We start from the raw sequence: 27,951 nt of genomic DNA, 5'->3' as shown, positions 1-27,951 counted from the left end.
CGTGTGTGTGTACGTACGTGTGTGTGTGTGTGTGTACGTGTGTGTGTGTGTGTACGTACGTGTGTGTGTGTACGTACACGCATGTATGCATGCGCACACACACACACTGTGTTGGTTAATATTATAATTCACTCATTCTGATGTCTGAAGTACTGGTATTTGCAAGAAGCTTTTAATATATATTTCTGCATCCATTTTTATCATTATAATTAGGACCATAGGTTGGCTTCCCATTGGTCGAGGGGCTGCACGCATCCAGTCCTGGTGGTGTTGGTTTATTTACATTCTAACACTTAAGAATAATTGATGCTGCTGGAGAAAAACCCCAGACCTCTTTGTACGTAAGTTAGCTACTCGTATGCAGAATCTTAATGCTTCTGATCGCAGTGCTTCAAGCAGGTGCCCTGTCTATAAGGAATACTCATCTTAGATGTTGTTCTCTATATACAACAATAGTTAATCCGGAAATGCTTAAACTGTACAAAAGCTCAAAGCAGCTAATTGCTAAAATGTGTTATCAGAGCTGCCGCTTAAAACGCTCCACCGTATCACACCTTGACCTCGGCGTAATCGAGCTTTATACATAGGAGACCCGTTACAAGCGGCTGGCGGAGAGTAGTAATATGTAGATGAAGTGGTTGCTCTTTGTTCCTGCAAATGCACGACACGCAGGCTCTGTATGCAGCTGCATTCGCACGCCGCTGGCCAGCAGGCGATGTCTCTGCCACCTAGTGCTGAAAGCAGGCAGCTTTTTTTTTTCTTTTTATTCTTTCTCTATAGAGCTAGAGTGTCTTGCTGAGTTGAGACCCCTGCCAGTGAGCTTGAATGGTGGGGTTTTGATGGGCCCAATCGTGATTTCACAATCTAAGTAAATCGTCTGGCTAGTTGAAACAAAAATCATATAATCCCTTAAATCCTCCGTAGAATCCTCTTTCTGACTCTTCATATGTGTGACATTTTCCAATGCTTTCTTCTTTGTTCACCAAATGTTGGCTTTAAAAATCTCAAGACTTTCAGCTCGGAGAGTTCACTCTGTCAAGAACTTCAGGGATTTCTCATCTGGGGGTCTCACTCTTGGGGTCTCTACCAAATACTGAAGTTGAGCAGGCGTTGAGGCCTGTGATCAGTTGGGAATGGCTCCAAGTAAATCAATGAACAAACAGTTCAGTCAAGGCGTGCAAAGTAATTGAGGTTTTTCACACGCGTTAGTGTTGCTGTCCCACCTACTCTACTAAATTTGACACTTTTCTAACCCAATGCAACATTAGAAGCATTATTCCTAGGACCTAGTTAAATGCCCGTAAAACATTTTGCTGGGATCACTTGTCATGCAACACAAGCAAGAAACTGGAAAGGCTTCTAAAGGGCTTTTGTGTTTTAATGTAATTAAACCTGGAGAGGAACAAATACAATGACAGGTCTGCTAAGCGTTCTAAAGAGAACAATCAGTATTTTGTCTACGCAGAACAGCACCTTTAAACCTATCATAGAAAAACATATTTGCCACTACTGGATTATTTTGAGGCCATGTGAAATGTGTAAGATTTTAGCGAGATTTTAAGATCTTTATTTTTTTTAAATAAACATATGATATTCTTTTGAATTGTCCGGTGCCTTAAAGATGTTAAACGTTAAATTCAGCGCAGTCTTGGTGTTCCGCTTGGTCTCTGCTGCATGAGGGAGAGCGTTTTCTGTTTTTATATTTATATATTGGGATCCTATTTATGAATATTATGACTATTGATCTGGCTTATTTATTATTTGTTTTATATAGCACTGTCATATTGCGCAATGCTGTACAATGGGTGAACTGGACATAAGTCATATATAACATAACAATATAACTTACACAAACAGAGGAGGAGGCATGTATTAGGAAAGATTGAAATGATCTATAGGTGTCCTCGCTTCTATAATTACTTTATTATAATGCAATGTATTTTTTAGAGGGCAGTGGCCTGCAGGCATTGTGTGCCCAAGCATTTTGCTTGCACAGCCTTTTGTAGAGGAGACAAAACCCGCAGAATGTGGTTACACCACACGTTCTCCGTGTACGGAAGTGAAACCCCTGCGTGTTCGTGGTACCCGCAAAGCATGCGGTTGTTCTAAGAATCAATGAAGAAGTGGGGAAGAACGGCTTCTTTATTTCTCCTACTGCTATCACATGGTCACGATTAATGAAATGTTGCTTGCATGCTACAAACATATGACTTTTAACCTAAGAAATGGCAACAACACACCTCTTCCTCAAAACAGTTCTCCTTTATATATAAGCCTTATTGCTGTGTTTTTAAAGAGGACACTTAGATCCTTTTTCACGTTATTAAAGATCACTTAATGTCAGTGTACGGGAATACGAGATGGGCCAAATAGTTCCGATCTGCAGTCAAGTTCCTCAATGTATATACATTTCTAAGAAACGGTTTAACATAGCAAGATCAGCTATTTCTTTTAAAATGTCACGAGATAAAACCTAAGCTCGGATCCCATAGCTGTGTCCAGTAGAACCAAGATGCAAGAATACTTACTGCTAGTCAGTAGATCAACTTTTTGTATAAGAGGCAGAAAGAGCTAAGCGCACCTAACATGTATACAACAATTAAAACACGGCATCTCGTATAAAAAGACGCCATTAACCAAAGGGGTAATAAAAAAAAAAAAACCCTACCACACATGTTAAATAGTGTTTTTATGTGAGGTTGTAAAATGGATACAATCACTTATTTGGCATGGAAAGGGTCAGTACCAGTCACTCCGCTCACACCTCTGGTGGTATGGAAAGGGTTAATACTTTCTTTATTTTTTTTTTGGCTTGCTTTCTGTGTTTTGCTTTAGCCATGTAGGATTACCTTGGAGAGGAAGTCATATACATCGTCCGGGGACCTGTTTCCTTGGTGAGACGATCGTCACTGTCCTTGGAGGACAAGAGACACTTTGTATGTTTCTCTAGATCGCTCGTTTGTTTTAACGGGAGAATGATGCAAACCTACGGGTTTCTTTGCTCATCCTGCGGCGTAGAATTGACCAAACAATTAGTTAGGATGAAGGATCTTTAATTTCCCTAGATACATTTTCATTCTAAAACCTAATGTTTTTGTTCCATTTGCCCAGGTACAGTGATTACCCTTCTCATATGTTTAACCCCTTAATGACAAAGCCCGTACATGTACGGGCTCAAAATGCATTGCTTTCAATGGGTTGAGGGACGGCCCATTGTCCTTAAGGTGTTAAAATGGCTTATTAAGTAAATAAATACTCCTACATCAAAGTGGTTCTGTTACTTTAAGGAGCGGAAGAAGTCTACCGGGATGAAACATGTATTTTCCCAATTGGCAGACTGTTAACAAGGATCCCAAACTAGAAGGAATTTTACTTAAAAGGATGAATTAGAATTTCGATATAGATTAAAGTGCTGAAAGTCGCATTACTAGAACTGGTCTATTATTATTACTGCATGGTTTTTAAAGCATTTTCCCCAATACGCAGAAGGAGGAAAAATTATTTGGCAGATTTCTTCAAACGAGAAATGTGTTGCATGGCATCTGCACGTGAGCCGGTGCCAGAAACGCGCTGCTCGGTAACGTCCATGAAATCTATTTGCCCGTTTAAAACAGCAGACGTTCCGTTTTGTATTAACAGCAGGGTGGCCGTGGAGTATTTGTGTCTAAGTGCCGCCAGGCTATATTAAGCAAATTGGCTGCTTCGGGTATCTCTGCAAAACCAATTTACAGGAAAGAGGGATGCAGTTACTAAACGGTTCATTTAACAGGGTTCGCTATACATTATGTCCTGTTGTGCTCTTCAAAGAGGACTGATTTTGCCTTAAAAAAATTCATTGTAAATTGGGAAGAGTTCTAAAAATAAATTAAATACATTTAAAAAAAAATAATAATGGGTATAGACGGTGGGCTGAGGACAAAGAAAACGCATAAGCATCCAGTCTCATTTAGGTCCTCCCAGTCCTACCCCTGTCTCTACTAGACACATGCCATGCACTTCTCCCTTTGCATTCAATGCGTTTGCCAACTGGGGGGGGGTTTATGGGGGTGAGAAGGTGAGCCTCATTTTGTACCTTCTGCTGACCAGAATGCAAGCAAATAAATGTTTCACAAAATAGTATTATACATTGTGTGAGTATTTGCAGGTCCATGGCATACCATTAACCGATTAAGTGCCTGCTTAGGGGGCCCAATGGTGTAAAGGCCCCTTTGAGTATGAAGGAGAAGTAGTAAGTGTGATATTAGCATATCATATCTCATAAAGAATTGTGAAATTGTGATTGTGTGTTCCTTAGTTTATACATAGTTATTTTATTGTTACTTGTGGGGAAAATATATAATATCTTTTATAAAGTTTTATTTTTGCTTACACATTAGCCAGTAAAATGGTAAATGTGTAATACAAAGGCGTTTCCCTTCTAAAGGGGTGTTTTTATTTTTATTATTATTATGAAGTAAATGACCAGTGCTATCTATCATAGAGTTTCCTAACTTTTTTCAGTAGCTATTGTGGAGAGCACGATTCTTAGCCTTCATGTTTGCATTGAATGTCTCTGACACCGGAAGAGTCCCTCTAAAAGCTATGGAGTCTTTATGTATTACAGCAACGAGGCAGAAACTGTTAGCATTTTGATTTTAGTTTTCTTTTGTAGACACTGCAGGCCCCTATTTCTTCAATTAGAAAGTGCCCCAGAATAAAAGGAATATTTTACTTAGTAAAAAATATCCCTGGCACTGGAATAATGTTTTTAGATAGTCTTATTAGTTGTCCCTCAAGGTGGGTTAATTACATGCCCTTCAAATTGGGAGATAAAAAAATGCCCCCCTTGTATTTTCTTTCCCCATTTTTGGTGTCTGATATCGGTTGGATTTAATGTAATAAATATGAATACCTCTAGCATGCAATTACTAGCTTGAAAAAGGAGAGCAACAAAGGAATTCCAATTTTCTTTGACGTGAAAAGTAGCAGACTGCCATCTTGTGGTCATGTGGTGCAAGTACTACTTTCTACTATTGCTTCTTGCAGTGTTTTGTTTTATCTTTCATGAGTCTTTTGGATAGTTTTTTTTTTAAATCTCTTTTCAAAGCAGTTTGCTGTCCGTGACAGCCTCGGTAGAGATGAATGCATATTGCATCATGAGTACTTAATCACTCATTAAAAACTAGGGGGGATATTCAGCATTTGAGGCAGTAGCTGTTGCTGCCATATTCCTCCGTGGTCTGATAATTCTTTCCACAACACATGCAACGTTTATCTGGAGTGTCCCATTGTAGGCAAATCTTACCCTGTTGCATTGAAAAATAAATGCTGCAGATATGAAAATAAATGCTGCAGATACCGTTCATACAGGTAGATGAATACTGATCATGGGACCCTTCATAAATCATGTTAATTAATAATATACATGTTAACTGAATCGCTCTTCAATAAATATAACTTTGAGAGATTTTTCTAACGTCGGTGATCTCCACCCTGTGGATTTTTGTAATGTTTTTGCTCAGTGAAATATGCGGTGACATGTAGAATCTTTCTGAAAACGAGTTATTACAGTAGAGGATTTTTAGAGTATAAATGACACATTTGTATGGAATCTTTTTACAAAATACCCCCATGTGGGACATCACTCATCCTATCCTTAGGTGTGGGTTCCCAGTTTGCTCTCGGATATCCTTTTGTCAATTTGGAAGGACACCGGGTTGTTGGCCTGGTGTGACCTGTATACAGATGCAGTCACTAATAGGGCCCCAGCATGCCCCCCAGTATTGCTTTATGCAGCGCCGGTGTACAATATGTCAATATATTGGGCCTGCAGTTATCTGCTTTATAAATTGTGCAGATATGACTATTTTTGGTGTAGAAGCTGTGTTCTCCTACTTCACGATTTCTCATTTTCCCAGTAATGAGACTGGTGACTGCAGGACTCTGCTGGAAGCATTGGATTAGTCAATAAACCCAGAGTTTCTATCCCGGCGGGGGGCCTTCCCGTTTGCTTTCTGTATTGAAGACCACCCAGTGATAGCAGCAGGAGGGTTCATGGAAAAACCCTAAAGGTCTGGAGAACCAGGTTCTCTCTTCCCCGGTCTCTCGAAATCCCGTGGTTCTTCTCCAAGTAATGAATCTTCTAATTCTGCTTAACAACTGGTCGATCAGTTGCCTTTTGCTGCAGAGATTGTGTTGAAACTGCTCATCACGATGGGGTAATATCTGGTGAACGTTGCAAATACTGTCATAGACAGACGGCACACTTTATGAACAATGGAAATAACTGACTGACTCCAAGACAAGATTGAGTTCTTCCGTGTGACATTTTGCCATTGACGCTCGTCAATCATGTTACCAATACACAGTTGTATGGCGGTAACAAATGTATATGTTGTCTTGCTACCCTGAGAATGATTGCCACATTTCAGTTAGTTTTATCAAGCAATTGCTTTAGTTTATTTGCCTCCTGAAGCATCCAGACAGACATAGGGGATTATATATCACTTGGCTGTCATGATGCACAGTGGTCCCCATAGCAAACTCTTGTGGTCTAGCTGGCGGTGTCTTCTTCTTCCAGTAACGGCTATGCGGTTAGATGACAGCCGTTTTCTCTTCACTCTTTCGTGTGTTCCTGTGTCTGCCGGATGGTGTCCCTTTAGAGCGCGCAGACTGCATGGCTGAGTGAGTGTAATCGCGTTAGAGCTCACTGCTGGATTCTGGATTGCGTAATCCTGCCAGGGTTGCCCGTAGCAACCTCGAAATGATTTTCTAGGATAGCGAAGTCATTCAGGGCAATATCGGGCTGCGATTTGTCTTTTCTGTTTCAGCAAGGAGATGCTGCTTTAATAAAAATAAAACCGGCCTTGCCCATAAAAATGTCCGAGTAGCGAGTTTTTATCTTTTATTTCTGGCAGGATAATCGTTTTGATCTTTGAATTATGCGTGTGGGGAAAAGAGCAGGTGCGATACTTTTAATAGCGGTTGCCATGAGGAGACGCCTTTCAGGACCTGAGGCTGTATTTGAATGCTAACTATGCGTTTCATTTGGATCTCCCCTCCGCTCGGCTGTCATATCTCACAAGCCTCTTCAGGTTTTTAATGTCTCTATTCCGCTGAAGTCACCCAGGCTGCAGACAGACACTTCATTTTATATAAATTCCAGAATTCATCAGGAAAATACATCTGTTATACATTTATTGGGAACAATACTTGGGATTATTGAAGAATTCACTTTAATGAATTTAAATATTATTTAAATTAATTTCTGCACATATTGTGGTGTTGTTTGTAAATTTTGCGCAGCACTTTATTTCTTTGTTTTGAATACTTGGGATTTTATTGCACCCAGGATCACCGGTATCCCTTTTCATCTCCTTTAGATTGTAAACTCCTGTAACCAGAGTATCTATAATTTGCTGTTTTATTGATTGCGCACACACGTAGTAGATCCCTTAAAGGCTTTGGTTGGTGAGCCAAATGCCCCAGAAACAAGGGGATCCACATTGCAAGAGTCCAAACTTTGTAACAGTTGGAGGTGGATCGGCTTTGGTCTATGCTTCCTCTCTTGCAAGCAATTAGTCTCGAGCCAGCGATGCTCCGTGTAGGTTTCACAGTGTTAATACAGTGATGGAATGTAAGTATAGGGCAGAAATCAATTAATTTGCTAGGGATCTAGAAGCCAGCTAAAAAATGTAGGAGCCGGGTTACACCCCTCCCCAATGATACTAATTAACATACTAACATATGTACAAAAACATTAACATACTTGCACATACACACGTGCTAACTCTCACAGTAACATGCTTGCGTACGCACAGATACTAACACACTCATTTTTTTATCCCTTTACCTTTGCTGGCTCAGGACAGCTCTTTGCTGTGTGTTCCCTCTGCTTGTGTCTGAACGCTGGGAAATTACGTAAAAAAAATTAAATAATAATAAAAAATACATATATATATATATATATATATATATACACTCAGCGGTGCTGCCTTTGGGGACCCCCGCTGGATGCTAAGGTGCACATTGTACTTTCATACAGTTAACCCATAGGTGCCAGGAACTGATTTATTGTCGCCCTGGCGCCTGAGGTTTGTCCTGGTATAGGAGATGGTAAAAAAGCAATCCTGAGCATAGGACAAAATGATTAACCGGGCAAAGTGTTGGGGTTTTTTTTTTTTTGTAGAAAACCAAATGGTCAAACATTGCTGTCAAATTCTGTGCTTGTGTGTTGATTTATTGTGATAATTTCTAGCACTTTTTAAGAAGAATCTAAAAATCAGTGACCTTACCGGCTGGTCCTTTTGAGATGCCTGTGACACGCAGCAGACTATTTTTCTCTAGCAAGTTAAAAATATATAGACGTGAAAACCCTCCCCACAAATGCCTGATGATCTAATGATCTATCTTTACGTTTAAGAATACCCCAGACTGCTTGTCCTATTTTAATTGTAACGTTGATGCTGTGTATGACAATGTATTGAGTCATGCTGATGTGCAATATTTCCAAAGCCGCGATTCTTCATTTTCTATTCGTCTTTACAAGTCTCAGGAGGGGTATTGCCATTTTTGACCTGTGTCTTAGTGACGATTGCGATGCCTCCCCTTGCTGTTCTGTTGAAGTTGAAGACTGTTTCTCTAGAGAAATGTTCGTATTTAAGCTTTTTGACAGTCGGGCCTGTGTGTATAATTTCCCTTCTTCTTCCTTAGCTAAATAGCTAAGGATTCTTGTATTATAATCTATCCTTGTAAGCATGTGTGACTGCAGAGTGCTCGGATATTTACCCACCGACCACAGCCAAGCCACGTATCGCCACATAATACAAAATGCGTTGTGCTTTGATTAATATTGAAATGAAACCTTAAGGCTCTTCGACTGCTTCTTGTAGATGTTAAGGGACACTTTAATGCATATGATAATGGAGGAGCCCATTTAAAATGTACATAGTGGCCCCTTACAGGATGCCCCCATGTGCCCTTTTACCTACCCCCAGGTATGAAATCTAACATTGAACCTGTGGCCAATGACATGTTGCAGTTTAGTGAAAGTCCCAGTGGGGGATAGGAGTGACATGTCATGACAATATTATAGTAAATGATCATCGTGTGATTGTAGACTGTGCCACGTGTGACAATATTTCTTTCTTTTGACAGGATCTGGAGATTGTGTATTCGTATCTTCATGGAATGGAAGCTCTGTCTAATCTTAGAGAGCACCAGTTAAGGTATGGTACCTTCTACTATTTTAATGTTTCTTTAGTTTGTAGCTCCACTCTGAAATCATTTCTAAATCATTGATTATTAAAGCATTACGGTCATCACACTCTTCTCTTTGGAACGCCATAGTATTCATATAAGCTTTGTTGATGAGCGCCTTCCCTTTGCTGTCATGGGCACAGAAGGGGCAAGTTTAGGATCATTGCTGTACCCATCTACAAAGGGAAATGCAGTGCTGGTCAAGGTAGTCATCCTTCTATTGCCATGTGTGTAAGCATGCGCTCCACCACAGTGCTCCCAACTGGCTGATATAAAGAGGCAACGGCTGAGTAACTAGCCAGCATTTTGTATCTATGGGACTGCGGGGATATGCCTACTTCTTCTTCTTTTCTTTATTGTTATGATTGGTGCAAGAAACTGAGTGCGTTTCAATTGCTATGTGAGTAAAAAAGAGACCGCATTTCAATAAGAAACCCAACATCTGCCGGCTGACATCGCTCAGCTGGCAGCAGCAGTGAGTTCCCCTCTCCATGCCATCGGCACCCTGGCACTGCTGGACTAGCCGCTTTGTCACACTAAAACAAGCAACAGCAGGTTGAGTATAATTTAAGAAATAGACCTCTAAAGAAATCATAAAAGTCTGGCAAGACTGTGTGCCTCAGGGTTCTTTTGGGACGCGCTTCCTTTAAGTATTCATTTGCTACTTATTATATAGACATGCGGTTTGCCTTGTAATTCAGCATCATACGTGCACCAGCAGTTATCTGTCCCTCCAAGGTTTGGATTTTAACAGCTTATTGCCGTCTCGTTTCTGCACTTTTTTTTCTTCTATTACTATTTCTGCAACTCTCTGCTTTTTAAAGCCCCCTCTTTAAGAAAATGTTGTAGGCCACCCAAAAAAGCATACCATCTCTGTTATTTTGGTGAATGGAACCGAAGTGTCGTAGATGTGACAAAGCAGCGAGCTCTTGTCAAAAACATCACTTTTTTGATGCAAAGAACATTTTTCTCAGGGGCTAACCTTTTGTTCGCAGCCGAATCTTTTCAGACTTCACCTGGATCGTTGACAGTTCAGAGCGCTCTATATCCTAAATGTCCGTCTTTGCCTGGGCATCCATCAGACAGCACTGACACAAGAATAATTATGCCTTCCATTGGTAGGGTAATCTTGTGTGCTGTTAATACACCATGGATTTTTTTCTGTCCTGCTTTTGGTATGCAGGATATTTGCCCTTCCCGCCAGTAGTGCCCCACATGGACTTCCAGAAAGGTCTGTGGCCCATGAATTGTGGGACTATGTTGCCTCCAGATGCCATCTGGTACAAACCTTGATCTATCTGTTATGGTGGCACCTCACTCCAGTAGTCTTCTAGACTCTAGAGTGTCATTTTGGGTCTCTATTGTATGGTAGCCCAGGTTGTGACATTTGGTACCATAGCATCATCAATTTTATGTACAGGAAGACAAGCCTAATTAAATGGTGCTTTTTGTGTGTACCCAAGAGTTTTCTTGATGTGTTTTGCTACTTTTGTGTTTCTCTCCAGATAATCCCATCAATTTTTCCCATCAATAATTTTTCCCATTTTATTTTTTTTTTTTTTATGTGAATCCCCTCACCTTCGAGGTTCATCCATGGGACCCCAATTATTTAAGGTGGCATTTGCACAGGGAGAGTTTTTTCCCCTTGCATGTTAATGATTAGGCTCAAAATAACGCAAGATATGAAGCTTTTCTCAGCTTTTCTTTTGATGCGTTTTTTCTGTAATTAAACTGAAAAGAACAGAAAGCAATTGGGTTGGCTAGGACACCAAATTACATATAATCAGCGAGTGCAATTAAAGGCAGTGTGTGGGTTGCATGAGTCATTTGGCAGGTTCCATTTTATTTTGTTACCTGGCACAGTTTTCAGCTCGTAAGTTTATATTAATTTGATTCCGCTTTCTTTGCTAACATCCTATAATCGTTTTAACACCAAGTAATTTTATGGAGGTTGTGTAATCTCTAACTTGATGTTAGTAGTTCTTCTTATGTTTGTATAGCTGGGGTATGTGCATAGCCAATATGAGCCAACGAGGTGTAGAGACTTGTGGGTAGAGTAACACTATTTTCACAGTTGACAAGGGTGACAACATAGTATGAACAAGAGTAAGTCCATGGATACATCCAATACCCCCACCAAACACTATAAACTAAAATATCGCCAGGTCGTATGCTATACACCAATGGCATGCTGTAGGAAGCACACCAACCACACCTGATGGGATCATACTACTTCACAGCCACCCCACAAGATAAACCAATCCTTTACATGTCCAGGGCTGAATATCTTCCATAACTAAACTAACCGTTACAAAAAGTATAAGAATGAGTAGTAGTACATTGACCCCGTGACTATATAAACATCAAAGATGTACAATCTAGACTGTGAACTCTTCCTTTAATGGATAAACCATTGAGGATATATAGAATTATATATATACAGAAATAAACCACTGTGTAAAATTTATGAACACAATTTAAATAGCCTTTGCCATCTGGGATTATCAGTATGTGTCATGCGTACCTCTCAAGTGGTCCTTAATCTCCCCGTCCCTCTTTCCTTATGTCCATCTTTTCTACTGTCTCAGAATGTTTGGAGTGTATTATCACAGTGTTCTACCGCCCTAAAACCAACAGCACAGGAAAAAGGAGCTGTTTTACCAACTAACTTGATGATCTGTCTGTTACAGATTGATGTGTGAAACTGTCCGATACGAACGACATGAAGCTAATGAAGTCTTGTACTAGTAAGTGTTTGTTTTTTTTCTCCCTTTAATTGACATTTTGATTTTTTTCTTGCATATAATAAGCCGTCAGGCTTTCATGTTGGCGTTGAAATTGCTTGTCAGAATGTTTTTTCTGTGTCCTTTAGTAAGCGCAGGCAGCACATTCTTAGCATGCCTTCTGTAATATACAGTTCTTCTGAAGGAGCTGCTTATCTGGGACTACATCTACCCTCTAGTGATGTGCGGTGTACTTCTTTATAAAAGGGGGAGCCGTCATATTTTTTATTACGTTAAACTCCGTATGATATATTAAAGATTTGAATGCACTTGAGTGTTAATATGAAAAGTGCTTCTGTCACTTAGTAATAGGCCGTATGTTAGAGCTGCCATCCAATTTGATTTTAAATTGCCGTGCGTCATACTTCTGATAAAGGTGTGATAGTAGCACGCCCGGGTTATACATGCCTAAGGGTTTGTCTGGCTAATGGTTAGGACCAGATGTTTGCCCCCCCCCCTCTTACAGGTTATAGAGGTATAGTCCAGGAAGTGCGTCCCAGCATCCTGTTCCATTATTATTAATAACAGTAGATTGCTTTTCAGAGCTTTGTTCAATTATTATCCGCGACTTTTCATTGTTACTTGTAACAAGAAGCAAGATTATGAAATAGTCATGACTTGTCATTTTATTGTGCAGGTGTCAATATAGAATGTTCAGAGCCAAATAATAAAATATATATATATATTTTATTCTGATCACATTTTCTAAACCATGTCCAGTGGCTGTCGATAAGTTGCCCTTATCTTTATCGTGCAGGATTCTGATAACGCTGCAGCTTCTGGTACAGGATTTTGATGAAATATTTAAGGCTGTATGAACGGGCTTCAGTAGATATGAGTGAGAGCAGGAATTATGGTGGGTGTATAAAAGAGAGGTGCATTCTGTGATTTAAGTGAAGTATCATGCCTGTCATACAGACGTTAGTGAAAAAAGCAACGTACAGGTTTGGATGAACCTGCTGTATGAATGCTTGGCATCTGTAAATAGCTTCCCATTAAAAGGCTTGCTTAGCGTGTAATGGTAGAATACTAGATACACATAATAGAGAACAAAGGGAACTTAACTTCATATCCATAGACAGTATATCATTATTCCATGCTTAATGAATGATGATGTCATAAGACATTGGATCGGAGCCTGACCTTTTAGCAGGATAGGTGTATTGAAGGAGAAAGAAATGTTCAGAATCTGAAACTAGAGGGTTTAGGAGACTTTGATGTAATGTAAGGAAGTTTTACTTTCAGTGGGTGGTAGATAAATGGAACAGCCTGTCATCAGAAGGGGTAGAGGCTAATACAGTGAGGGAGGTTAAACATGCATGGGATAGACATAAAGGTACACTGATACAAGACGACTGATGGGAAAAATGGGCAAACTAGATGAGCCAAATGCTTCTTATCTGCTGTTAAATTATATGTATAGAATATGTATCTTACACATTCACAAGTGCTCTTGTGTTCTTATATAGCACTAGAGCATATAATCTGTTGCAGATATCCACGTCCATCTTTGTGGCCAGCCCTGGAGCGAGTGTGAAGGGCCAGAAATGGACTACAGTAGCATACCTTGCTTTTTCTGTAAATATGAATTCAGAATGTAGAAGTAAAGAATTTTACGTACTATTTAATGGCATTTATTAAAGGAAAATCATAAGGGACTCTAATTGGCTACCTTGTCTGGAGCGTAGAAGGAGCAAGGCTATTTTCATCCTGCTGGGTTATTCTTTTTCTCGGATTTGGGAACCGAAGGCTAGAACTACTGCTTGGTGTAAATACATTCTCTAGGTTACTAAAGTCATTTGTTTTAGCCGCTTCTTGTCTCTCAGAATTGACAACTTGCTCTTTTCTAGTTGGGCTTTAGCGTGTTAAGATTTATTCAAAGGGTTAATCGTACCTCTCCTGTGATCACACTGCAGTGCAATCATGCATCATATACTGCTGTCTGTGTAATTTATTGCATTGGTCTTCAAATATCCCCAACAGGGCAGGTTTTCTGTTTCTTAGGATCTCAAGTGGCCTTTTTCATTAGCCCCGGTCTGATGACAGACTTTGTTTAACCCACCTGTGCTCATGCAAGGTAAAGCCGGAAAACTGTATCGTTAAGAGACCTTGAAAACCGGCCCTAAGGGGTTGTGTGTTAAACTGTCGCAATCTCAGGAGAAGTGTCAGCATTTTTTTCTACCGATACAACTTCTAAAGCACATCTTGTTTTCTTTATATGTGCTAGAAATCAGGTCTGTGAATAAAACGGTACACAATCGCATCATAAAATGTACATAATATATGTGTACTTGTTATATTGTTGCATGTGTATCTCAATTAGCTGCCGCACCCTATTCAGGGTTGTGGAATATGATGGCGCTATATAAAACAACAACTGATGATACTAGTAAGTTGCCATATCTCATCTGTATGTGCAAACACTTCTTTTGTTCTTGTTGCTAATATCTTAAGGGACGCGTAGTGTATGGCATTTGAAAAGGGCCATTGTTAGACGTATTGGTTAATTTGAAGAAATAGTTGAATGTTCTTTTCACGTAATTATGTTTGCATCTTATATATAAACTTTTCCCCCCACTTTCGTTCTTAAGAAGGTTAAGTTCAGTGCAGATTTGTCAACCCATTATCCACTGGAGCCAAAAAATAATAGTAATAACAATAAAAAGTCAAAAAGATTAAACAAGACTCTTGTAGAATTTATAGTAACGCTAGAATTGGGGCACGTGATTCAGCGTGCAGGAAAGGGGAAGTGTCAGCATACTAACTGTCAGGCGGACCTCTTTGTTCTCCTTGACAGTCCAAAAGCATTTGTGAAAGTCATCCAGCAGGATATTTAATAATGTATAAGACTGCCGCAGAAGGACTGTGCTCTATTGCTTTCTGACTCTCCCTGAAGGTGTATTATACCTTCTATTAAGCTGGCTGCTGGCAAAGTTCTACTGGCCTAATGCCAGCTCTGCACTGCAGTAAATCAGAACTTGTTGTTTACTGATCTACCAGGGACCATAGTTCCAGTGAAGAGTGGTTAGCGTCTGCTGGTACGCCAAATAAACCCAGGCTTCCAGTAGAAATGGTAGAGCTTATTATAGTGAAGGGGTGTTAAGCACACATGAGATGGGAATGAGGTTGAGGACCAATGTCCAACACAAGTTTGAGGTTCTACAACAGGCAAAGAACTTGGCTTACTAGATGGTTCTACAGCAGGCAAAGAACTTGGCTTACTAGATGGTTCTTATGTGCATCCACATTTTATATGACTAAAATACTGAATGATGTGTTAGTGCTCTATATATCTTATGTTACACTTCATTTAAAGATGACTCTGAAAAAGCTTACATGATGAGAGACCATAAGTTCAAATGTCTTGTTAGGGTAACATCACTTAGTGTCCACTAGGTGGAGAAACAAACTTAGATGTCAGGGACTGGTCCCTCAAACTTATTGTGAGGGTGCTATCAACAAATTGTTTGCACAGCCATGTAGTATATCTTGAACACCTTGTGCTGATTTCTAGCAGTTTGTTGCCTCCAAATGAAATATGGTCTTTGTTTTTTGTGCCCAGTTAAATTTGTCACATTGCAGTTTTATCTAAATTGTTTACACATTCTTGCAATTATCATGTATTTTGTTCTGTCTTTTTTTCCAGCCCCGATGATATTGGTACCTGCTGGTATATTCTTTTGTCTGGTTCTGTATTCATTAAAGAGTCCATGTTTCTTCCAAGGAGCAGGTAGGTCATTGTCTTCTATTATCTATTGTATTACCTTTAAATGGTTATCATTAGATACAGTAGATTGTAAGCTTGAAAGAGCAGGGTATTTTTCTCATTATGTAACACTGTGTCTTTATGTGTGTACATGTCATTGTTAACTTTGTGTGTTGTCAGTTCTAATATGATTCATTTTCACTATCCTCTACTGTAATAATGCTACAGAATGCTACAGTTGTCTTTCTATAATATGTATTATCATGATGGGTCCAGTAAACTGATTCACTTTTCTTATCACACAACATATGCACATAATCCCTAATAGTCCTTGGAATGTTTCAACAAGGCCAGGGCTGCGGTGTTTACTGGCCTAAGCCAACAGGTCCAGGGGAGGTCGCTGGTGGCAGCCAGGCAAACCCAGGGGTGTAGCCCTTTTGGTTTTCCAACTGGCATGGTTATGGCGCTCATCAAGGAGGACAGTGGCTGAAGAGGTAGCGAGTGGAGGGTGGCTGGGGCCATGCCTTGAGTCAGTCCAACGTAGCCCCCAACAAAATACATCACTGGTCCAGGGTGTGTTTACAGTTGATGGTTTACAACAACTTGACTAAAACGGTGGGTGGGGATGATAATTAATATGGTTAACTGGGGTTAAACTGTAAAACGGGGTGAAAGGAGCAGCGTCACATCCTATACAGGGTACCAAGCCCCTAGGAAATGATGTGATCTCACCTGCCAGTCCACTGATGTGAATTTTATGGGGGTTTTCTTTATCTAAAATTGGACTTACACCTCTTATGACAGCAGATCATCACGTGTAGTTTATAAAATACTCCATATGACGGTTTTATAGTCTTTGTTAGTACGGTATTATTCATTTAATCTTGCATCTACGCACGCGGTTACAATCTACCTGGTTCTGTTCCTTGTGTAGCTAGGAAAGCCTGCAGTTTGATTGATGAAGCGTATGCTCCACATATAGTATTAGCAGTCAGGAGGTACCTTGAATAAATTCATTGCCACAAGATAAATATTTTATGGAAAGCTTCTTAATCACTTTACAGAGAAAATGTTTCCGAACACAGACTAGATGAAGTGAATTGTCTCTTTCGCTGCAATATTAGCTCAGTCATTTCTGTGTCAGGTGTAGCAAGTTGCCTGTTTTGTGTGCTTGGATGCTATGTAGATATATATATATATATTTATTAGATATACTCTATCACACACACACTTTACCTTTCAAAATTCTGTCCATTACGTGAAATGGATCAGAAATACAGCGCAGATGTTGTTAATGTTGTAAATGACTATTGTAGCTGGAAACAGATGAAATATCTTCATAGGCATGCAGAGGCCCTTTATCAGCAGCCATCATTCATGTGTTCCAATGGCACGTTGCTATTCCAAGTTTTAGTGTGCAACCTTGTAGGCAGTTGTAAAAAAAATAAAAGATGTAAAGTTAGAATGCTTTTAAAAGCAGACATGTTAATAGTTTATTTTTATCACGTAACCTAAAACCATAATCGTATGCAAAAGCTAGAAATGTAGAAAAAGATATGCTGATGCTAGCAAATCCAAACGGTAAGAGTCCCCCATTTACAATGGAAACGTACATCACTAAGCAGACTGCACTTTGCTCTAGTGGGGCTGATATAATATCTATACTTTCTATACCTCATTGAAGCTACATTATTGCTTCAGTCAGGTAATCCCAATATATTCAGGGATGTGTGTGGCACATACGCTGCAGACTGTAAAATAAATGGGGTGGCAGCAGGTCAGTAGTCCGTAATTTAGAGGTGGACTTTAATGGCAGACATTTGAGTTATAAATCTCTCAAACACTGCATGTGGAAAGAGATGAATAGAGGCACAGCGGGACATCCCTAGTTCCCAGGAGCACTAAACTGTCTGAAGCCAAGCTTTCTAAAGATCTGAAGAACACTAGTGCAGTGCAGAAGAGAATTTGAGTGAGTGCTAGAAGAAGACTTTAAGATCACACATGAGAAAAGGTCAGTAAACAGAGGAGTCCTCAGTAGAGTATCTCGACTGAAGTGTGTGATGTTTTCTGTGGCGATGGGAAGGGAAATTGAACGTTTGATTGTGGTGAGTACTATGCAGATTTGAAAAGTAAACGTGAGAAGCTCTGAGATTGAGAAGGCATGTGAGCTTTCACAGACCTCCCTACGCTCACAATTTATTGTGCTGCAGAGAACTGAAAATCATTATGAAAGTTTAAAAGTAATTCACTAAAGGGAGAATTGTCAGGAGACTTTGCGGGAGAGCTGTGGTTTAACGCTCTCACTTCACTATTCGTTATGAAGGGCCACCAGTAGCTGGTTTCTCCACCAAGAAGTGCTGAGCTGGCCCGGTATAATGTATAATTCAGTGGGTAAAGAGACTGAAGCAATCTCTCTGATTTAACAATACATTATTTTCAGAAGCTCACTGGCTTTGGCTCCTCAGGTTATAGTAAAGTAACCTCATCCAAAGGTAACATTTAACAAAAACTAGAGACATTTGATATGTGTAATAAGTGCAATAAAATCATGCAAAGCAACATATGATCAAAGTAGAATTTTGCAATACACAGGTGATCTTAACGTAAAGTAAGGAAGAGTTTTAAGTTCATATTTTGCTGTACTTGTGACATTCCATTTCTAAATATATGACTGATAAATTTAAAAGAAAAGATGGGTTAACTCATGACATGGCTAGGAGGAGCAATTCCCCATTAAAGCCTCCTGTTCACTGGGTGATGTGTGGGTGATTTAATAAAGTACCTTCACGCTATGTGGTATCTCACCTCCTGATTTTTAATACGGAGGTGGAAGTACGGTGGTTCTCACTGCTTCTTTCTAACATCTCAATTCACTGGATCCTCCTTCCTTTTGTTTTGTCCCTAACAATGCATGTTAATAGTTACTAATTCCCTAAATACACTTTATTAGGCTAAACGTAGTGGCCAAATCAGTAATGTCTTTTCATGACTTGATGGTACTGTCCCCTTAATCTTCCAAACGGACAACACATGTTTGCTGTGTCCTTCAAAACAGTGGCGTATTATTAGCTGACTAGTTGTTGTTCCTCTAACGCGTTAGATCATAACAGGATGTTTGGCTGTGAATATTTATACAGTGTCTATAGATATTAGATGATTCATTGGCATAAACATACTCTAAAATCAAGATGGTGATTTTGTTATTTATTTTGTGCCTTTTTTATAAAACTAATTTTATCCACCACAAAAGAGAAAAAACACAAAATATTTAACAGGAAAATAGAGGTTGTCATAAGTCACTGATAATAAAGGCTTTAGTGAACGAACTGTAAAAAAGCGCAACATGTAAGACTACAGTGAGGGAATTTAAACATGCGTGAGATATCCTGAATCTAAGACAAGACCAAGGACTGAATAAGGTCGGAATGGCTTTATCTGGAAAGATCATTTCTTATCTGCCATCAACGTCTATGTTGCTGTTACCTCACAGGCTTCCTAAATATCTATGATAAAGGTTCTTCTCTTTCCCTGACCGCAGTTTGTCTCGGAGTTTGGCCAAGCTCTGACACAGATGGTCAGGCCTCTTTTTTTTTTTTTTTCTTGCGGGTGCCTCGCCAGAGTATAACCTGATTGCATTTACTTGCACTCAGGGGGTTAAGTATTGACATGTCATTCATGGCTTCAGTAGCATTTGGAACATTTTAGGGCATTTGACCTTGGAAGTAGAGATAGAAACCAACCATAAATACCCTTCTTTGCTCTTGAAGCACTACCACATAAATGGGAATTGATAATGAGCAGCTGTCAGGCAGCAGTTGAGCTCACGAATGTGGTATGCAGTAGCCGTGTACGTACAGCTTGTGCATCTCACATCCAGTCAAGAAGCCTTTGGCCCGCTGCGACAGGAAATTGGCCGAAACCGAAGACCTTTCATACAGTACAAGGGAAAAGAGTGAAAAACATCATTCTTAGTTGCTCTTGCAGTTAAGGTGTTGTTGAAGTGCACGCAGTTGGTTCAGGAAATAGGTGCCACTGATGGCTAATGACAATTTATTTTGAGGGAACAGGAGACTGGTCCAGCCAATGGTAATTCAGTGTGAGGGAGTGGGAACCCTCTGATTTGAACGCTCCCAGTTTGCACAAATTAAAGAAATTGAGGTAACAAGCCCACAACGACCTTACCATCGGCCTCCCCTGTGAAGTTGCAGTCAATTGTTTGTCAAGTTGTTGTCACTGTTGAATGATCGTTGGTGAAGCCAAAAGGACATGTAACAATATCAAAGTGCTATCCTATACAGCACACTTGGATCAATCAGCAAGTAGAAGCTGCATCACAGCACACGGTCAATGCCAAGAACAAAATGCAGCTCCCAGACACTGAGGAGACTTGTGAGAGCGGCCAAGACTCACTTTGAACCACAGAGATCAGTGGCTGGGAGAGGAGTGATAGCACAGTCCACTATAGTCCAGTGAACCATATTAAGAGCTCTGCCTAGCAGTGGCTTTAATTCTGGCACCAATGGCTAGTGATTGATCTGAGGATCTCTCATTTTTTTCCCGCTCTCTCATCTGTGTTGATGACACGCTGTTTGTCTTTGCAATCAGAAACGTACTACCTCTGGCATTGCCCTAAGCCTGAGCCAATTTAACCTGCAGCCACCGTCCTTACTACAGCGTACCAAGATATGATGTCACAGCATGGCCCTCCGTGTCTTAAAGGCATACAGCTCAGTCTATGGAGAACCCTGTCGGCTCGGCACTGTCCTTCACAGTGTAAATGGGACAGTTAGGGAGATGAGGCCTAGACCAGAATATTTTGCTGGTTGCGCTACTGATATAGAAAAATGATATAGAAAAATGTGTTCCTATCAACCCGTTATTCTTCCTTTTTGTTAATGCCTCTTATTGCTAAACTTTAACAGTTTGTAAAGTTGCAGAGTTGTTCAGTAAGTGGCTGTTTATGATCTGCATTTATAGGCATGCAAGTTACAGCGCAGAAGTCATTCGAGGAGTTATAAAGTGTCGTGAAAATATGCTGAATGCTTAATTTTATACATTGTGGCAATCAGATGAGAGGCACGTTGGAAAAGTCTGATTGGATGTTTTTTCTTTTGCGTAGCCGGACAGGAAGGAAGATGACCCTTCAATGGAAAGGTTTGCGAACTCTGGGACAGCACGCTTAAGAATGCTGATCCCAAGACGTTCTGGAACGTGGCAGCAGTAGTTTTGGTGTCTTATTGCAAAACCCTACAATGCACATAGATGAACAGTCACTTCCAACTATATATATACAACAGTGATCATTTTGGAAAACCTTTATTATAAAATATTCATTTTGGCAATGATGTGTGTGTTTTTCCCCTATGTGGTTATAACTCTTGTGCCTTCAAGGAAAAGGGTCATTTTAAATATCTCAAAAGTCGTTGGGGACCGTTGTGTTATACAGATTATAATGGTGTAGTTCCAGGGTATTTCTCAAAATAGTCTTATGTTAGGGACAACAGAAGACCGAATTACAAAGAAAGGATGTGTACAGGATTTATATTAACACAAACAGCCATATGGATAGGATTCATACTAGCCTTGTGGGCTAAATCTTGTATCTTTCCCTCTGCATTATAACTTTTACAGAATTGCCATGTATCGGAATATTCTAAATTACAGGATATGTTAAACTCAAATGATGACATCTTTATCGTACACCAGAGGGCAGTAGCATTGTATGTACTGTCACTTTAAGAAACTAATTAAAGCAAACCATTAATAAATGTAAGTGTTAAACAGCTGGTGTTTGGAGAAGAATGTCTTTGGAGATTGTTGTTATCAGCAACCATTAATATAAGCACTTTATAATGTCAACACATCCACTTGCCATATGATTGCATTGATGTAAAGCAGCAGATTGGGCCACTGTTTAAACATACATGTACAGCCCTCTACATAGTCTCACAAACTATTACATATACACCCGCAGACGTACTGTGCTCCTTATTTCTATGGTTCATACGCACATTCTGCATGCAAATGCTGGACAGAATTGATCGTTTGAAATTCTCTGTATTTTCACCCTTCCTGTACAAAACACACACTCACACATACACACTCTAACACTCTTATGTCAAGAGAGCTGGAAAATGGCATCAGTAAATGAGCAGCCAATAAAGGGCTTCATAGCCTACATCCAAGGGTCAATGATATCTCTAAAGGCCTGGCATCCATTGCCATACCCAAGGCCTCTAGGGCAATTAAGGCCCATTCCATGTTGCGTGCATTATGCGTGGCCATCTTCTCTGTGTCATACAAGCAGCTCTGGTGGTGGCTGCCATAATATGTAGTTATGTATAAAAGAAAAAATGACTGCACTCAACTCCCAGGAAGCTGGGTGCTAGCAGGGAAAAAAGGGACAGGATAAACCCTCTTGAAGCACACAAAGAAAAGGAAACGTTGCTTTTTTTTTTTTTTTTGCTTTCTTTAAAAAAAAAAACCAGTATCTTAAAGATTGGAAGCTGTTTGGAGTGCTGGGATTCCTTTTCTTTGATAATATGTAGTTATGTGAATGAAATTTTTCGTCTTGCCTTAACGGACAGGTTAGGTCGGGGCGGACTGGCAGGTTTTGCCCGGCCAGTGTGGGGCACACTGCAGGGCCCTGGGTGCTGCTGCAGAGACTACCTGCTGCGCTGCGTTGTCTGATTGTAGGGTGATGGGGTCTCTTGCTGGGATGTGTCGGTGTCACCTTTTGTAAGCCTTTGTAACCACCTTGCAGAGGGTGTCCAGCAGCATTTCCCAGCATTCCTGGGATACAGAGATTCCTCCAGCGCCGGTCCCACTGCTGATGAACAAGTTTACATTCCAGGCCTGAGAAGTGACATTCCGGAGCTGGCTGACGTGCAGAGGAGGAATGTGCGATCGGAGGCCCTGAACAAGGGGGCATTGGTGACGGCGGATACAGTAGCTGCGCTTCTGTGCTACACCCGCCGGTCTCCTCTATGGGAACCCAGCAACGCCCTCCTCGCCGTGGGGATGCGGGGACGCTTCACCAGCTCAGTGATCAGCAGCCGGCCGTGTGGCTTTAAATCTTACCGGTTACCTGCTCGCTCAGCGCCGGGGGATCGCTGCTCTTTGAGGGATTTGCATTAATTTGCCTTTTAACCCCTTATGCTCCGGGCTGCAGTGTTTGCACGAATGAGAGGACTTTGAATGGGGCGCCCAAGTAATAGCGGACTGCGTGGGGGCTGCTGATCTGATGCTGCAGGAATGATCTTCTGCTCAAGACTTTCTATCCCCAAGGAACGCAGGGGTTTTATTACTTTAATAAAACTGAAGAACTGATTTTTATTCCCACTACATCGGCAGATCCCAGCCACAGGTGAGTACACTGCCGGGCTGGGCTTACTTGCCCAGGAAATCATATTGCTATATTCCATATATAATATATATATATATATATATATATATATATATATATATATAATGGAATAATATATATATAATATACTATAAAATTCTAGCACTAAAACAGACCTATTTTAAGATGGTTAATATATATATATAATATACATATATATAATTATTAATTTAATTATTTTACTAATAATTTAAAAGCCATGCATTAAGTGTAGTGGATGAGGTCCTCTGCCTTGGGCTAGGCATGATCTTGTTAGAAATGCATGTTTCTTCTGCCTGGCATTATGTGGATTGAGACTGGAAGTGAGAGGGGGAAGGGCTGCCTGAGAGTACTTGAAGGCCAGACTGCCACTGTCTCCTAATCACAGGCTCTCCTGCTAGTAAAATCAGACATGCTGGAAATCAATGCTTGTTAACCTAACTACTTCCCAAAGCCCCTGACATTGGGCTTTATTCACTAAAGGTAGAGTTGGAAGGAGAGATGCGGGTTGAGCTCCTTCACTTGACTATTCATTATGAAGGGCAAACACTGAGCCGTCCCTGTGTAAGGCATATTGGGCATGGAGAAATCATATGTATTTTTTAAAGGGCCAAGCTCTTGCTGCAGCAAATGCCCACTGGGGTTGGCCCCGTATAAACTGTAGTGAAATTATTGAGTTCAAACACTAAAATCTCCCTGCAACCCCAGAAGAGACCTAGCTAGTCTCCAAAGCTTGCAATCTGTTATATATATCAGTTAGCCAGTAAAGGTATTCTCTCTTTTTACAGCTAATACGGTACAAAGCTATACCTTTAACAGTAATCACGTTATTGGGTTTTTATCCCCATGTTCTCACGGCATAAATCCTACAGAACAGTCTGAAGTCTGCCAATTCTTTCCCTTACGCTGGATGCACACAGTATATATATTTTATTTAGGTTAGATTGTTAATAATTTCCTGGCCAATTTTAAGGGGAATTCACACCAGTTTATCCCTAGTTTATATATAAAGTCATTGTATGTGTCCAAGCTGTGTAATGTGAGCACAATCATACTGCCTTGTGGTAAACAGTAGAATGGCTCAGTCTCAATCACCCAGCCTTATAATAGATACAATGAAATCCTTTCCTTTCATTAGTCAGACACACTTAAAATATGAGCTCGGTTTGGTGTTTGAGATGGGAATGTCTGCCAAAATACCAGCAGCTCTGCAGATAACGGGAGTTTATTGGAACAAAATGAAACAAACCTAGTTTCTGTCGATGTGCACCCGCATCACTGTATTTTTCGATGGGACTTCACCTTTAATTTTTTTGATTTTTGAGACGGATTTCAGCAGTCAGTAACATGATCTTTGCGATGGCTGATCCTTATCCTCGGCAGAAAGCCTCCATCCGGTTATCTGCTTTTTCTTGAATATCCACTTTCCGACTTGTAACTAAATCTCATTTACAATTCAGAACATAAAAGTGGGATTACTTGGCTACCTCTGACCACACGGGAATAGTACACCTTTAACCATCTTTTTGTAGGCCAACAAATAGGATTGTAATTAATGGACGGTTATTTAGTTTTAGGTATTTGATTGTATTGGTGAATGAAGTCTCCGCTGTATTGTTCTTATGTAAAAACCCATTACCTCGTTTAAACAGCGATTGGGGAAAAGCAGAGGGATCTGAGACGTCTCCCTTCCCCAATCAAACCACACGCCATCAATGCTTTCATTCTTAACCTCTTCTCGAAGCCATTAATATCTGAACGAGTAAAAGAGATAACGCTCTTGCTATTCATTGTTAATGATCTGAGATATTCAAGGCAGCTGCGCAAAGAACAAGCATTGATTTTCTCAAGTGAAAAAGAAGTCATTGTCCGTAAGTAAGGTATAGCTGCGACACGCGAACTTAATTCTGCAAATAAAACGTGGCTAGGATCCCCCCTTTCATGGTTCTAGATCCTGAGCTGGACCCACCAAACCCATTTGAATTTGCCACTGCTGGATATTGACTTACCGATTAGAATAGAATTAGTTTCAGAATGGGTGGCTTTGGGATCCGCGTGGTGCCTGGATTGATGTTCTGTTTGTTTACCCGGCGTTTGGAGAAATAAATAAGTTAATGGGGCTCTAAGCATTAATTGGTTTACTTTGAAGACTCTTACTAAGTGCTGCTGAAGGATATAGTGGGATTTGGGCCTCAAAGTCTTCCCTTTGGCACCAAGAATGTCAAGGACTCCACATACTTAGTATTGGGAAATCGTACCACCAAACGTCCGAAAATGCCTTTTTGAAGCGTGCGCACCGTATGCTCAGCGTGATCCAATGGACGGAAAATGATCCCGACTGCTGTTTGGATAAAGGACAGACGCTTGGAGGTGATGCATTAAGGTACTGCAAGTGCCGAAAAGATTTATACATTAATGCAATCAGCTTTGCAAATTTGAACCCTGTCGTCGTGATTGCGGCTCGTTTTTAAGTAACCTTGATTGAACAGTTCAGCCTGAAACGAACTCCAATCCACATCAATAGAACGTGTTATTGTGAAATGGGGCATTTTGTAGGCTTTATTATTCTGTATCGATTATTTAAGGTCTGCATTGATTAAAATGCGTTGTTTTCATGCAAAATGGACTGTTAAACAAAAAATGGAGGACTAGACCTTAAAGGACGACAGTAAAGCGGAGTAATTGAATTTTGGTTGTAGCTTTGTGCCCCTTTGGAAAAAGATGTACAGATGCCCATCGTGCATCTTCACTATGATAAGTATAGGATTCACCTTGTTTAAAGTTCTACAGGAAGTCCATATAGGTAGATGCTGCTTGCAAACAGGTGTGGACAAAGGCTGGTAGATGCACACTAGAATTAAGACACCTATATAATGAAGATCATGCATGACCATTTATAACGAGCATATTCAATAAATGTAACCGATTTTTGGAGTCCATGCTTTGGTCCTGATCCCTGGTTTTGTTTGCTGGCCAGTGGTGTTTCTTTCCAGTCTGCTAGAGACATCAGAACGTTGTGGGTGTTGGGATCATGGGAACAGAATGCTGACTATACCTGCGTGCTTTCATTTTGCATAAGTAAAGGCATTGCTTTATCTCCCATCGGAATCCTTTGACGTTGCTGGCTCCGCTGCAGCAGTTGCCCAAGGGCACCATGAGACAATCTTGGTGGGGCCGAGTAGTGTGGGCAGCTTCAAAAACACTGTGCGCTTTGTTAAGTAAAATCTTAGAGGCTTTGTGTAAATAATTTGTCTGCAAGTCCCGTCAGCTGATTTTCATGATCCGTTTCTATTTGCGGGCGATTCTGCAAGTGGCAAATAGACCTCAAATATCTGCAGCGCTGTAAATATTATTTTATGAAGATAGCAATCCTTAAATGTATTACTAGGATAAACATAAAATCCTCAATGAGATCTTCTGTTTACAGGCCAATAGTAAACATTTCACTTTGTTGCTGTAAACAGTTTATGTAGGCTGTATTTCAGGTAATACAAATTAATTCCTATAATCGTGTGAAAGTATAACTTTGTAACCCTTTATTAACTTGTTTGTAATTTTCAGTTAAATACTATGAGAATTACTAAAACTTACTGGCAGGAGCTGGGGGAAATGTTCACCCACCGCCAAAAAACAGACAAAGTATGGTTCCCCACAGAACAAACGTTGCTTCCGCATTTGTATATATCATGAGCGGTGCGATGTAATATGTAATCTGGAATCTAAATGGAGCAGTTACTAGTTCATATAAGGCAATCATATCAAGCCATCTAGAGTAGAGAACAAAGATGGCTGCCGTGTGAGTGCTACCATCTCGTCATTGCAATTGCTTCTTTTCCCAAAAATGTTCGCTTGTATAGTAATCGGGATATTGCAAGCAACATCTAAGGTCAAAGGTAGTAAAACAGTGCAGTGGAACACGGAAGGCGTGCTAAAGTTTGTCAAGTGATGGATGGTTTTCAGCGCTTGGTTCAGTTGTGCCAATAACTCAAACGTGACATGTCTGCTTTAAGGTGAAAGCTGGTCATCCCGGTATAGGGCCATGTCTACTCACAGTGCATCTAAATTTGGTATGCTGCCTAAGATCGTTGGGCAGCTTAATCTGGCTCTGGGCATTTCATGCTGAATATTTTGAATCAAATATAATATGATTGTTAAAGTCGGACCAAAGTCAATGACACATTTAGTAGTCCGAGGACAGTTGATTTTGATGTAATTTTTGCAAGCCTTATTATTTGGCCTCTTTTATAAAACAAAAGCAACTCACTGATATTATCAGTTAAACTATCCGAGTTCTCTCGAGATTCCATTAACACATCGATTACTAATGGACAAATGTTTTTCATTGGACAGGAGAGTCCTTATAGTGAGGAGCCACTTATAGACGCCCGCGTCACTCGGGGATAGATGGATGAATGCCCTTGGCATCTAATGTTGAAAAGAGACAGTTTAATTTGGGCCATTCTTTTTGCTGACAGGTCAAATACTTGCCCTTTGACCTTTCCAGTTTAAGCTGAGCCCCTACCCTTTCACTGCTGGGTATTATGGCTTTCTCTTTTTATCTTTAACTTGTGAAAGCTTCCAGTCTTCGGCTACTGTATTCACTATTCCTTTGCAGCTTTGGGGCTACTACAAGTATATTTTCGTGAGGTTGAGTTGAATTCATTAGTCCGTATAATACCCTTACATTTTCCATGTGGTGGATGCCTGTCTCAGTACTTACGAAGTACTTTAATATGCATTCATGTTCGGCGAGGCCATTTGGGACAGTAGACTCTCTTTAACAAGGCTTTCTGGATATCTATATAGGCTGCTGATGCCTACGTTTGTATTTTGGTCTCCTT

At 40.3% G+C, this 27,951-nt stretch overlaps 1 protein-coding gene across 6 annotated transcripts in view; it reads left to right on the top strand.

The window, feature by feature from the left end:
• RAPGEF2 (Rap guanine nucleotide exchange factor 2) overlaps positions 1 to 27,951 on the top strand; it is a 123,237-nt gene that overhangs the window by 34,677 nt on the left and 60,609 nt on the right. For 5 of the 6 annotated variants that reach the window (XM_053460151.1, XM_053460146.1, XM_053460138.1 and 2 more), the window contains exons 2-4: positions 9,136 to 9,206; positions 11,928 to 11,984; positions 15,667 to 15,750. In XM_053460151.1, the coding sequence (XP_053316126.1) occupies positions 9,136 to 9,206; positions 11,928 to 11,984; positions 15,667 to 15,750 (212 nt within the window). Of the gene's footprint in view, positions 1 to 9,135; positions 9,207 to 11,927; positions 11,985 to 15,666; positions 15,751 to 22,681; positions 23,093 to 27,951 lie in introns of those variants that run through there. The other variant, XM_053460160.1, reaches the window with a different exon arrangement.

The sequence above is a fragment of the Spea bombifrons genome, chromosome 1 (assembly GCF_027358695.1).
Source record: "Spea bombifrons isolate aSpeBom1 chromosome 1, aSpeBom1.2.pri, whole genome shotgun sequence".
Taxonomy (NCBI): Eukaryota; Metazoa; Chordata; class Amphibia; order Anura; family Pelobatidae; genus Spea; species Spea bombifrons.
Note: the sequence above shows the minus strand (reverse complement) of the source record. Positions and strands in the feature narration are given on the sequence as shown.